The sequence below is a fragment of the Seriola dumerili genome, unplaced genomic scaffold (genome assembly GCF_002260705.1).
Source record: "Seriola dumerili isolate Sdu_G_001 unplaced genomic scaffold, Sdu_1.0 BDQW01000242.1, whole genome shotgun sequence".
Lineage (NCBI taxonomy): Eukaryota > Metazoa > Chordata > Actinopteri > Carangiformes > Carangidae > Seriola > Seriola dumerili.
The window spans coordinates 3,276,892-3,291,401 of record NW_019174497.1 but is presented as its reverse complement, the minus strand read 5'-3'; the positions used below and the strand labels follow the sequence as shown (position 1 = coordinate 3,291,401).

Here is a 14,510-nt window from a genome sequence, read left to right as displayed (position 1 = left end):
AAAGTTAAATGCTGCAGGTTTCATTTTCAGTGTTTGAAATCAGATAATTCTTTTTGTTCTTTACAGTAGGATAATGTTTCAAATGAATAATTTTCATGCAATTACCATGACTGTAAAACTTGTAGTGTATTATCCACTTCATTCCTTCCTTCTTAAACAGTTTAAATTGTTATAGATCCTTCCTTTATGTAAGTTTATTAATAAGTTAAAGTCTTTGTCAATTAAAGTTTTATTAAAGGTTTCTTTGAAATTACATATTATAAGTTAAGGTTAAGGAATGTGTATTAGGGGTAAATTTGCTTACTCTTCAGGATTTCTGTCTCCTACTAAATGAGACACTCAGGATGTGTGGGTCCTTTTTCTGGACCAGAAGGTTAAGAGGTTAGAGATCAGAGGTTATTGACCAGATATGGTCGACAATTGAGTGAAGGCCCTTCTATTAAAAGAAAGGCTCATCCCAAAGGTGGGATGAGACAGATAAATAGAGGGGTTTGTGAGACAGTAGAAGAGGGTTCTCACATTGGCAGAGATACTCCAGGATTCGGCATTTTAGACACTGTTTCTTTCTTGTTAATAAACTTCTTTTGAATTACAAGCAAAGACGTGTCGGCGGTGATCACTTCTTCACATCAGCACCTCAAGATACCACAAACTGCTTCTAAAACTTTCAAGGTTTATCTAGACATAAAGAAGCCCTGAGCTTTGGAGCAGGAGCCTCCCCTGCACTTCAATGGCATGTTTATGCCAAGGGCAAAACCACCTTTTTGACTCTGTTGGTATTCAGTGGAGGTGCGGCAGCCACATAAGTAATCATGAGGTGGCTCATTGGTTTGCTATTTGATCTCTGCTGATTGCATTTATTATCTCTGCCACTAATATCAAGTGAGGGGATATGAGCAGGTCATCAACATATATTGATGTTCATAATCATATCATTTCAACAAGAGTGACACATTTAAAAATGGAGTAAGAGAGACGTCACACAAGCATAAATTAATATGATAAAGTCTGACGATCAAATGAGGTAACAATTGTCCGTACAGTATGATATGAAAGCATATATAAAACATTAATATAGCAGACCATAACTAAGACAGCTTCCATTGTGTTGCCTATAGTAGCATAGACTGTCAGAATGTGTTTCTGTCTGTATCTCAACATAAGAAATATCAAGGCACTACTGTAGCTGTGACACTGGTGTGATACTGCAGTGTCACAGCTGTAGAAATACTCCTCTCATGTAGGCACCAAAATAGTTTACCATGACAAAATTGAGTTATGAAAATGCAAAAAATTGGAGCGAGCACCATTAAGTGTTTGCATTCTGTTGTAAAACATGTTTGTTATTGGAATCAGTGCCTCTTACAAAGGTTGGTTTAGAAAAATATATCAATACAACTGCAATAGCCATTGCATTAGCTTGGTGAGTATCACTTTGTCCTTCTCATGAATCTCATGACAAGTTGCTTCAAACAACTTTCTGTTGCAGCTTGATGTCATCCGAAGAAAAGCAACAATTCGGCATATTGACGAACTCTCAACCTCAACCAGTCCGCAGTTATGTAGTTCAAAGTCTCAGAAGTTCATAAGGTCACGGAGAGAGTTTGTGGACATCAAAAGAGACTGCAGGTTCCTCCTGCGCTGCACTGTCAATCACAATGCTCGGGTGCGTCTCTTGGGTTTCCATGGAAATAGTCGAGTTCGTGGAGGGCGTCGCTCCGAAATTTGGCCCGTCCACGGAGAGCAGCATGGGCGTTCCCGATCGTTTCAGACCGTCACTCACGGTCACGTGCGTTTCCTCCGGCGTCACACCCATGTCCTTGCTGTACTCCGACGGCGACTTCCTCTTTATCCTCTCGTACGTTTTGTCTTGGTTTTCCGTGAAGGTCTCACTGTCCTGAAATCGCCCGAACAGCCAGATGAAGAACCCGAAGAGGACGAACGCCGCCAGGCTCGGGATGAAGGCCAGGCACTTGACGTCGAGGCTGGCTCCGATGTAGCGGCTGTGGAGGAACATGTCCCTCTCCACGTAGCTCAGGTTGGTGCTGGGATCGATGTTGGTGGAGCGCCACTCGTACGTGAGCGTGCTGTGGTTGAAGTTCCTGAGTGTTTCTGGCTCCTCCACCGTGAAGATCTTCTCCCCAGGCCCCACATACTGACCGTACTCGTAGGGCTTGTAGAAGATCTGGTTCTTCCACATGTTAAGGTCCAAAATCAGCACAAGGAAGATGATTCCATAGTTGAACCACTTACCTGTAACAAGACATGTGACTTCTATTAGATTAGAATCTGAGCCATCTCTGACAGATAAGCAAGGAATAAACATGCACGAACTGTACAGGTAATTTAACAGACAGGCAGATTGATGTACAATACGAGCCTACTCCAAACAAGATTTAGAGGGCAGAGTCAGACAGACAGATATGCTGTCAGATTCATTTATCAGGAGTACCTCTCTCTTTCCATATAGCTCACGCACCGAGACAGATAGATCCATTTACAGGTGCTACTTCCTCTACAGTATCTTCTAACGAGATCACTACATTACCATGAGACAGCCATCTCCCCAGGTTGACTGATAGCAGGCAGATGTCTCCGCGGGTATACGTGACACCTCTCCCTTCCTCTCCCAGAGATATGTTGTTAATAAGCTTTTAGTTAAACCAATCACGTCGCGCCGGAGCCATTTCCATAATGCCGAATGGATATGCAATGCATTACAGTTAACGACCTTTCCCGAATCACTGAGCGTTTGAACAGCTTAACATTTAGCACAGGAACATTGGTTTTGCCTTCTCTTGATGGCTGTGAGTCGCCGTGTGCACGCGGCGGAACAAAATGGAGAACCTGGGAGGACGGTTTTAAATGGGAAATACAGTCGCTCGCCGAGAACATTAAGACACAGAGTTGTGAAAGATGATGAGAGGCACGTCTCGCCACAACAGGGAGGAATGTGAGGAGCAGGCAGAAAAAAAAAAAAAAAAAAAAAAGTTGCAGTGGTGGAGGCACCTGTGTGCCACACATAGACTGTATATAAAAAGGTGCCACTTCAGCTGCACATGTATCATAAATGGTTGCTGTGGTTTATCACCATCAAACTGTTCCCCAACAGAGGGAACTGGAGAACTAGAGCAGCAACCGTGTGTTTGGTATTCACCACTTCAATTCAGAAATAGGCCAGAGTTACGTCTCCTGCGTGGAAATTTTGATTTCTTTCTGCTACTTAATCAGCTCACGAGTATAGGTGTTGAGAACTGTTTGGGAAAGCTCGATGCACTTCCTCTTGAAACAATGAGACGACCCTGCTCCGTGTGTGCAGCAGCCGTACCTGTGATATGAATGTGGTACTCCTCTTTAAAGACACGCTTGCAGACAGGAAGCTTGACCTTCACGTGTGTTGTTGACATTCCTGGTAGATTCATATCCAGGTCACCCATGAAGTGAGGGAACTCCCAGTCCTGGAAAACAAACAAACAAAAAAAAAAAACACATTTAGCTTGCGACTGTAATATTGTAGCCTGAGCTGAAGAAAAATGAACACATTTAAATAAACGCACCGACATGAGCAATGTCAGCCATGCGTCGTGCTTTATTGGATGTCCAACACTTCACTGAACTCTCTCGTATTAGCTGTTATTAGGTCTCTGTGGAGTCTCTTCATACACTGACTGGAGGTCAAACATGGTGCTGGCCGCTGAGGACTCCACGCTACACTTTGTGTTTACAGGCTTGTGGAGTGTACCAATGTGCACTGGGATTTCAACACGTCAAAACACATCAACAGGCACCCCAAACTGACATTTAGAAGCTGTGAAGCCCTGTGGTGTCACTTAGCTTTTTTTTTTTTTGCTATTATGTGGTTATATTTGGTGGCCAGTGGCTGTCAGCTAAAGCATGCACTATTATCAGTGAGGTAGTGGACACGTGGCAAGAAAATTTAGAGACTTTCTCAAAACATCTCTGTCCTGTGAAAACCATGTATCTTCAAAATGTCAACTTTTCATTCTTACAGCTTTGTGAAAATGTATTTTTTTTTGTTACTTGTTGAAGTTTGAGAGGGACGGTTAATCATTCAGTTTATCCGAAAGAAATCTCCAAAGTTTGGAAATACTGTACATGACCTGGTTGTTTTCAGGATACAGGAAATCAAAAATGTTCTGTAAGCTTTAAAACTACAGCCTCCAATTTAAGGTAACAATTCATGTATTTTCAATTACAATTCATACATTTTTTCCCCAAAAATCTATAATTAATGTAAATATATTACGGGGTAACTTTGCGATATCTGGTACTGGAAATGGTTCCTTCATTAAAAAAGTCTATTATTGTACATAAATGCCGTAGTTGCTTTGTTTTACAGTAAAAAATATAGTTTACTTTTTTCTTAGCTACTACTTATATTTTTATGTCCTTTAACTTATGTAACTGTAACTGTTTACTTTGCAGTATGAAAGCCTGTAAATAAATGGTGAACACGGATGAAAATCACACACAGACTGATGGGGAGAGGAAAATTGAAATAAATTTTAAATTCTTTCTTTCTACTGGGCCGATTTAATAAGCTCACAAATTAGTTTTTGTCATCTCTATTAGTGAAAAAAAAAACCAAGACGCATAATTCCAGTTTTTTCAGATTACATTCCCCCTTTCCTGTCCCTGTTATTTGCACAAAGTGTCTTGCTGCATGAGATTACCCCATGTCTGCTTTCACTATATCCTCATGTGATTCAGTCTCCCATGCCAATATCTATGAAGAGCATAACAGCTTGGTGATGGCCCCCTGGATATTAATTAAGTCTTCCTCTCCTCTTCCATAGCTGCAGTATGTGTTGCTATAGCACTAACAGGCATGGCATTTAAGCCAGGCCTCCCTCCCACAAAATAATGAGTCTCTGTAATGTATATAGGAAGAGTAAACTGGCAGAGTGTATCAGCGAATTATCTACATATGTGAATATGGATATACATATACACAGAGGACAGAAATAGTACAACTATACACATAAGTATTAAAAAAAAAAAGAAAGAAAGTAAGACCCAGCTTGGAGGCAAATCCAGACAGGTCATTAACTGGGGCATTAATTAGTTTGAGAACAACAACATCCATCTTTTCTCAAGGAGGTAAGAGATTAACTATGGCACCCTGTGCTCCAAGATGGAGGTGAATGAAGCTGTTGGGAGGGCGGTGGTGGTGGAATTTTTATTGACTGGTGGAACGCAGTGACGGCCGCCCCGCCAGTGGATGGGCCCTTTTCACGGGTGTGAGCCAACTTGACTCATAAATAACTGTAGTAAATGTGCTTGCTGTACACTGCGCAGAAAATGAGAAGGGCCCGTCATAAACAAATCTATGCGAGTGGGGAATGATATATACCGCCGAGTTAAAGGGAGAGAGGGAGTCGCGTGTCCAGAGTGGCTCGGGGGAGTCAAACGGAGATGTCAAAATAGGCACTTCATGTTACATCATGTCTGTGGCTGGAAACAGGAGGTGATACGGTCGGGAAGCTGGAAAAGCTGGCCTCAGCAAGACACCATCATCTCTGGTGGGTAAAAGCTTGTATACTGTGGGGCTGAGCCTTTTCTATATATCTGCATAATCACAATAATTGGGTAAATGAATGAGAGAAACACCACAGTGTGAAGTAATTACTGCCAAGAGCAGCAAGGAGCCCTCCTTAAAGTAATGAATCGTTTCAATAAGTGAGTCGAGGAATCACTTTTAGTGATACAGTTGTTCTATAGTACATATTACCATAGGAATTACAATGGTGTTCTTGCCAGGTTTCTGTGGAGTGGTGTATTTGTAACACTAGAAGATGTTCTCCCATGCAATTGCAGGCTCTGAGTAATTAGCATAATCAACAGAGTAGAAACTTATATTTGGGGGATACCAAATATTAGTCTTGCAACGAGTCCACTAATACCCACCAACAAGGCCAAGTGAAATATGTTCATTAAGCAGTTGGAGGAGCTGAGCCGTGTTGAATTAGGCTTGCAGTCAAACCACATACATGATTGGCCTGCGGTTCTGGCTCCTGGCTAGCGGGCATGAAAAAAAAATTAAAAAAAATCGCTTTTTCCCACCCTTTTTCTCCTCAATACACAGTTCTGTGTTTTTTTGCCCAGACAAACACATTTACATATTCATGAGCCACTGACACAGGCTTTATTGATGTACAATCTCCTGTGGGAGTGAGAACATTGGGTGGGAAAAAAGAGAAGGAGGGGTGGGGGGGTGGGGGACTGAGAAAAACTCCAATCTTGTGACTCATCATTAAAGAAAATAAACTTGGCTCACAAGGGAGTGCGGGAGGAAAGGGTGAGTTCATGGCTGAGGTCTGGGAAAGAGGGATGGAGGGACTGAAAGTGAGGAGATGTAAAGGAGTAAACAACAGTTTGTATATCTCTATATGTGCTAGTGAATATGTGCGTGCGTTTGTGTCCATGCCAGCTGAGACTGATCAAACATCCCTCTCGCTGCTCTGTGCCGCAGTGCCCCATTGGTGAATGTGGGGGGAGGGGAGAAGGAGGAGGAACTGGCAAGATGGGTAGGAGACTAAGCCAAGAGACGTCCCAGCTCCGTGTTTTTTTTTTGTTTTTTTTTAATTGGCCACAGGGGAGCGGTATACCTGCATGACAATGAGAAGGTCGAAGACCAAGATGAAGGAGGCCAGGAAAGCTCTGGAGACCTCATCGCTGGGCAGGAAGCCACGGTTCAGGTTGTCCCAGCTGATCCAGTCGGTACTGATGACCAGAACCACCACTGACGTCAGAGAGATGAGCACTGTCCTGTGAGAGGAGAGGAGAGGAGAGGAGAGGAGAGGAGAGGAGAGGGAAAAGAACGACATGAGAGGAAGGAAAGGAAAATGAAACAGAGTAGAGGACAGGATGAAGAAAAAAAAGGAGAGGAATTAAAGAAGGAAAGGGGAGAGACAAGGTGAGGGGACAACAAAAAGGAAGGGATGAAAAAGAGGAGCGGAGAGAAAAAGGGAAGAAAAACAAAAGACAGATGAAGGACAGTAGGAAAGAAAAAAGGAATGGCGAAGAGAAGAGAGGCAAGGAGAGGAGAGAGAAAGGAAGGGAAGGAGAGAAGAAAAAAGGAGAGGATAGGAAGGAAAAGGAATGAAAGAAAAGGAAGGAGAGGAGATAAATCTATGAACGATGTGCATTAAAAAGGTCAAGACCTTGAGAAAAACACATTTATAATTTCAAAACTTCCAATCTAGATGAGGCGCACAGTTGGTATTGTATATCTCGGAAGACAAACAACCCCCCAATGTCAATTACACGAGGAGATAAATCAAGCACTATTCACTTTCTCTTTTCATAGACTCTACAAAGTATTGAACAACAATTTTACCTGGATTTGAAAAATAGCAGCAGATAAAGCTTCCAGGATGACGAATGTGTACAGAGGAAAACTGTGTCTGCGTGTTTGTCTGTTCGTGGATGCAGAGACAATGCAATTCAAAAGCGCTACTGCATACATATTGATTTACATATTTAACACAAGCTTCAATATTTCATTCAAATTTCATTTTGATTGTTGTGGGGTTTTTTTTTCCCCCCTGCATTCTTTCACCCTGTGTGATTTTTGTTCATGTCACATTGCAGTAATTCTGCATTCACTGTTTACTAGAACGTTTCTCAGCCTTCTCACTACAGGCACGCTGGTGAAGGCTAGTGTTATTCTCTGCTGTGTGTTTTGTCTCAATGTCACACAGTGATTACTGTGGTGGTGTGTGCATTCTCACACCACACAGCGGCCGGCTGCATTGCAGATAGTGCGTGCCAGCTCTTAAACCACTTCAGCTGTTAGGGAGAGAAAATTTTGAGGGTTTTTTATTATTCCACAGTAGGATTCTTTTTCGTAGCAAAGCCCGACTTTTGGCGCTGTCCTTTATTAACTGCCACAAACCCTTCAACGCATATTGGCAAGATATATCCAGTGACACATTTGTCAATCATATTTCAAGCTCTGAATTCCAAATGATAGCTCGTCAAATCCGGCATTGATCGTGACGGAGCGAGTTGGGGCATCCATCAATAAAATGAAGGGCTGCAGAAAAAGTCACAGAACAGTTTGTCTGCTTGCATTCTAATCGCAGGTGAATCAATTCTGCGAATGGAAATGTTAAACACTGCAGCCAATTTTGAAGTGTGAGATGTCTTGTGTCGCGAGCTCTCTGTGTACATATCAAACAGATGTCAAACTGTTTCAACCGTATCCTCTTCCTCACACGTCCTTTTACTTCTCACTGTGACCCTAAAATGAACCACTGGCATAGGCGTTCGCATGTCGTATTTGACTGACAGCACTGAGCCACTGGTGAAAGAACACCGCTGGGACCGTGCACTGGTGCTGTATTACATCTGAACAGGGAACAATTCTACTTGGCTTTCTAATAATGGGCATATCAGACATGCTTTGCAGCATTTGTTTAGCAGTTATTTAAGGGTCACAGCTTGTAGTGCGAAAAGGAAAATGCAGGGCTACGGTTCGCCCCGCGACCTTGCTGTGTCCATTGATTTTCACCCTGTTCTTCTAATTAAAGGTGCTGACACTGAGTGAGGGAAGATTAACACGGCTATTGACTGCGTGTTACCCTGCAACGGGCTGGAGAGAACACATATCACACACATATGCATGCACACACAGCCTCGTAGGAATATATAACACATTTAGTGAGCTAGTAAGTAGTAAGTCTTGTCATGCACATGTAGTCAGAGAAGGAGACAATGTACCAGAAGAGAACAATCCGGTTGTTGCCTTGTTTCCAGAATCTCCTGGCTGCTTTGCCCCAGTCTGGGTAGTGCTGATCCTGGAGCATCATATCTGTCACCTTCAGAAATGAAAGGATGTAGAGGAGATTCATCTATAAAACAGTTTATTGTAGCTAAGCATTCATACTGGAAACAGGAAAAACAGTTACTTGAGCTCTGTTCAAAAGTAACACAGTAAAACCTTATCCACCACCTTTAGGATGAACTGGCATGCTGACCGTGAGCCAGGTCACATCTCCGAACATCAGCGCCTGACCACACTAATGCTCTAGTGACTGAATGGGAGTAAATCCCTGCAGCCAGGTCCCAAAAACCTTGTAGAAAGCATTTCCCAGCAGAAGGGAGGCTGTCATAACAGCACAATAATGCCCAAAGGTTTTGGAATGAGATCTTCAACAACCAGATATGGGTGTGCGTTTGCATGTCCACATACTTTTGGCCATATAATCACATGTGAACCAAAAAAGAAACAACAAATCATTAACAGGTTTTTAGATACAGTGTTAAGTATATAAAAACCAATACATTTTAATTATATGCATTTTTAATTACAAATGCTAAATAATAAATAATGCTAAATGATGCAGAGTTGTAAACACACATTAGAAATATAGCTATATGGCTATTTAAATTTAAACCTTGAATAACTACATTGAATAACACTTCTTCTGTGATTAAATAGTAATGAGACTGTGATTACCATCTATAATTATTTGCTTGTTTCATTATTAATGTTGTGGTCGTGCCCGTCTTTCCACTTCTTTTCTCAGTTAGCGATAATGTTTTTACACTGTCAACTTTAATGTCATTAAGAGAATTCACAAGTAGATTTTCTTCTATGGATTCAGAGATGTATCAAAGAGCTTTTTTTTTTCTTTTGCCCAAATATAAAAATTCCCTCTATATTCTTTGTGTGGAGCGACTGCAGAGGCAAGGTCAATTTGTCAATAAAGCGCCTCACTGCAGAGACTGTAGCTCGCTCATGTTGGAAAAAGAATGTGAATCAGGCAATCTATGGGATGTTTCTGGTGCTACAGCACTGCAAAAACAGACGCTTCCTGTCCACTCATCTGGTGAAGACACAATGGAAATCTGCTATGCATAGGAGACATAGAGGTCATCTTCAAAGTGCCTTGTTGAATTAATCGAATGTAAAAAAAAAAAACCTAGCGAGTAATTCCTGGAATCAGCACTTTGCCATGGTCTAACTTTCTCTCATAAGAAAAAACCCAACAGAAAAACTCAGGGCCAAACACACACACACACACACACACACACACACACACACACACACACACACACACACATTTCTGTCTCCCTGATTCACCTTCTCACTTGCAACCCCCCCCAAACAGACTTGCCCATTTCCTTTTCGCCTTCACCTCTGTTTCTTACTCCTCCTGTCTCTCCTTCCACCCTCTCTCTTTCTCTGCAGTATGTACTGTAGAATACTAATGTGACTGGTGAGGGAGCTTGTCAAGTTGTCTCAGCTGTGTGCATGCCGGTGTCAGTGCCCCACTCCTCCCACCACAGGTAGTCCACTCCCGCTGGAGCTCTCCTCCTCGCTTTATGTTGACAAATGAACAGAGGTAGGTTTCTCCTCCAATATACTCTGTCCCTCCCTGTGCATCCATTGTTTCCTCTGACCCTCCTTAGATCACAGGCGCATGTTACTCTAAGGATTTGGTAGCAGATTGAATTGGATTTGTGTAGAGGGCTCTAACTGTGTGCCTTGTAATGGCTGAGGGGATACACCTGACCTAGAAATTAGATGAGTGAGTGAAGAATGGCTTCAACCGCGTTCACCTTGATTTTATATGGTCATAAATATGATTTGAATATAGTGTATTAATAAGTATATTAGAGTAACACGTCCACATCTTGCAGCACTGCGAGGCTTATTACAATCGAGAAAGAAAACTGTGGCTGTATAGATGCTATACTTTCTTTACCACCAGTGGGTAAAGAATTTCAGGTTAGGCCAGAAAGCTGCTATTGCTGACCAGCTAATTCAAAAGGGTGCGTAAAGGGATATCCACAGTTTAGAAGCTTGGCTCTGCATTGTCAGACAAGCTTTACTTTCATCAGCCTAATGCCACGTTCACATCACATGGGATGAATAGTAGTGATTGGAAAGAATTCCATGTTTATGCTATGTAAGCGCCATCTCATCGCACAACTCAAGATGGCTGCAGTTAGCCATGTGAGGGTTAAATTCTGTGCATGGACAGAACTAATGTAAGTCACTTCCAATATTATTAAACACCAACCCTCAAATAAGAGCCCTTACAAAAATTTCTAACTATGATTTGGATGTTTATGTGAATGTTATTTCCACACTGGTAATTATGGTAAATACAATATGACATGTCTACCGCTAAGGCTGCTAATGTAACATTAGTTTCATGGCATTTACCATACCTACAGCTACCTTCTAACTACTACAACTAATTGTCACTGAATGTTAACACGCTGATGTTAAGCATTAAACATTTAGCATGTTAGCATGCAAGCGTTTGACAGGTTAACATGTTAACTTTAAGCTAGGGCTAGGTATCAAACCCTCACCAGTATTGAAAACTGTCACCTACTGAAACTTAGCAACATATTTTTCTGGTAACACTACTGAACTTGTGCACATTCTTTAATCAGATATTTGTCGATTTGAATCGAGGTTTTGCTAATTTTAGACTCTAGTTTATTTTCACAGTTCGAAGTTCTTGCACAGCTGTAGGTAGGTAACTTTATTTGTACCTGTAGGTCAATTTGGTTTGCAGTAAAAGAGTCATCAGTCTTACACATGCACATTTAACACACACTGCATGTTGCGTTAAGACAACATTTAACAAAAAAATCCATTTAGTATGTTGGTATATGTTGGTATAATTAGTATATTATATATAAATTTGTAACGTGGCATCTTGATGGGCATTAACTGCAGCCACTTGAGATATTTTGTGTTAACTTTGAAAAAAAAAAAAACACTCACTTTTATCCTTGGAACAGAAATATCTGCAAGTTATCACACTGTGCTGCCAGCACGGCTAAAAGTATTATTTTATGTTAACGTGTTTTTAATAATGCAGGACTAAAATTCAAATGTCTGACTTCTGTGATATAAAATGAAATCTCTCCCTTCATAAATGCAAACTTCTCTAATGTTGAGGCTACATAAGAGTTGGAATCTCACCATCCAAGCAGTGACAAAGTCTCCCATCCACGTCCCCACTGCAGCAATCTTCATAAAACTCTCATTCCTGATGCCCATGTACTCTGTCACCATGTGAGGCCTGCAAGGGAAGAAGACCAAGACTGAAAAGGACATAAAAAATGTAGCGTATGTTATGAGGGTAGTAAAGGGAGGAAGAAAAGGAAGGAGGAAAGAGGACTGACAAAAAGAGCCAACGGAGGGAGAGTCAGTGGAGGTCGAAAGAGAAAATGGTCACTACCGCTAAGTATCATGATGCTAGCTGTCAGAGTTAATCAATATCAATCCGGTGAAAACAATGAGCGATGGGTCTACCTTCCATAAAGCCCCGAGGACTGTAAACAATTTACAGCAGTGCAATGGAATTTATGCAGTATCACCGCTTCCATTTGGTCCTGCAGTGTTTGGCAAATTATCCATTTGTTTGGCAAATTTGTCTCATGTCTAGTTGATTTCAAATCAACACTGCCAACCCAATGAGATCTCTCCTGTTAATGCACTGGATCTGAGCGAGCTCGCTTAACATCAACTGCAGCAGCACAGAAGCGAAACATAGACTAGGTCAAGACACACCATTAGAGAAACAATCTCACATGCAATAGTATCTGACAAGAAATGACATGCTATCTTTCGAGTCCTAGTTACGCCTTCATCTCTGTACAGTAAGTGAAGATGAGAAGCTTTTGTTCAGCCCCACAAACCCACCCACCCACCCACCCACCCACCACATCACTCCATTTTCTCCAGGTAATAGCACAGGGAGGGAGGAAAAGTGGGTCAGTCGCCTCCTATATGGGACTTGTGCCGGGGAGAGAGGAGGAGAACAGAGGGGAGCGAGGAGGCCTGTTTGATCTCCTGGCAGCAAGTGTCTTAGAGGCTGAGTGGAGCAGGTGGGCGCCTATCACCTCCCCCTCCAGCCTCTTCCCACCCCCCGCAGGTCACACTCATGAATATAATAGATGGCGATGGATACCGCTCTGGCTGTGCTTTCAAGGGGTCGTATTTGAAGTCAATGACTCCATTCGTCTTTGTTTTCCCTGGTCATTTTCTGGCCACCAGCAAACACCAATAAAAAAAAATTTCTGTTGCACAGACAGCTCTGGAAATATCTCGCCTGCAACCCTGCTGGTGCCTGGTTCATTTAATCCTTTAGCTGATTGCATTAGGAGCTCCATTCCGCACACTATTCTCTTTGTAAATGAGTCGTTGTCATACAAGTTTAAACAATCTGTTCAAAAGCAGTGAAGGGTAATCCTTTTAAGCTATTAGTTAATGTCGCAGCTTTAATAGGTCTTCATTTTTAATTAATGCTAATTGCTCGTGCCTTTTCACATTGGAAGTCCAGATCTGAAAAGCATAATAAATGCTCACAGGCAATACAGAACAACCATGATTAATTGTGGCAAGTCAGTGACCCAAAATGCCAACAGTTTTCAACTACCTGTTCACTGCATTTGTGCAACAAATACTCTTCCCTGGAAGGAAACATTATAAATCATATGTCATCAACGCAGCATGCGTTTAACAGTTTTGACAGGATTTTATTGACGGAAACGTGCAGTACCGTGGGTGACGTATTGCCCCACTCAAGCCCACAAATAAAACGGCCTTGATTGGAACGGCGATTTATATCTGCATTAAGTCAGTTAGACATTCAGTGGCTTGGCACCGCTCCAGTTACCAAGGAGATCCCATTGGGAGTCATTTACCCACAGCAAAATTCTAATCGATACTTCTGGAAATGCTGTCTGGCACCACATGCTAGGCTTTAAATCTAAAAAAACTACCCTGCTGCCAACCCCTGCCCTTCTCACATATTTAATTGAGTAAATGTTACCCCTGCGCTCCTTTTTGTTTTGTTTTTTTTGTTTTGTTTTTTTTTATGCAGAGTACCTATGATGAGTTTGGGGACTCTTTGCACTGCATGATCAGAGGCAGAACTCCCTGACTTATTCATGCTGACTGAAAATTTAATGGCCTTTAGAGCCGGGTGACCTAATGAGAGAATTCAGTGTAGTGGAACATCAGTACAGTAGCACCATGAATAATCAGCCCCAAAATGGCTCCCGTGGCTTAATCGCAGAGCCAGTGGTAGTGTCGGAGCCAGCCGGCCGGCTCAACCAGCTTTGACCCTCTGTGGAATGTTATCAGGTTTCCCACACTTGTTCAGACATAATATTCAAGGACGTTTCAATGCCTTTCAAAGTCTTGTTCAATCACATGCAAGAAATTACAATTTTGCGCTACAGAGGGTACAGGGTTACAGAGTTGTGAGTTCGGAGGTTACTCTGGTTTGACATTAACAAGTGAGACGCCTGCAAGATCATGGTCCTTTGATTTTGGTGACATCTTTGGTGCTAAGAAGTCATTGTGATTGTTTGAGACAGTTCATTGTAGTTGGAACAAGGATCTCTCTGTCATCGTGTTTTGCTTCAATGAAGCTTGATTTTCTGAGGATACTCCTCTTTTCTTTGTCTGTTCAGCTGCGCACGTTCATAATTTATCCATCTATATGCAC

At 42.0% G+C, this 14,510-nt stretch overlaps 1 protein-coding gene across 1 annotated transcript in view; it reads right to left on the bottom strand.

The window, feature by feature from the left end:
- Positions 1–655: 655 nt before the first annotated feature.
- Positions 656–14,510, bottom strand: part of tmem117 (transmembrane protein 117) — a 44,448-nt gene continuing 30,593 nt past the window's right edge. Inside the window, exons 4-8 of the mRNA XM_022756098.1 lie at positions 11,975–12,074; positions 8,746–8,843; positions 6,630–6,789; positions 3,329–3,458; positions 656–2,253 (exon numbers count right to left, since the gene is read on the bottom strand). Coding sequence (XP_022611819.1) covers positions 1,592–2,253; positions 3,329–3,458; positions 6,630–6,789; positions 8,746–8,843; positions 11,975–12,074 — 1,150 coding nt within the window. The 3' untranslated portion in view covers positions 656–1,591. The remainder of the gene's footprint in view (positions 2,254–3,328; positions 3,459–6,629; positions 6,790–8,745; positions 8,844–11,974; positions 12,075–14,510) is intronic.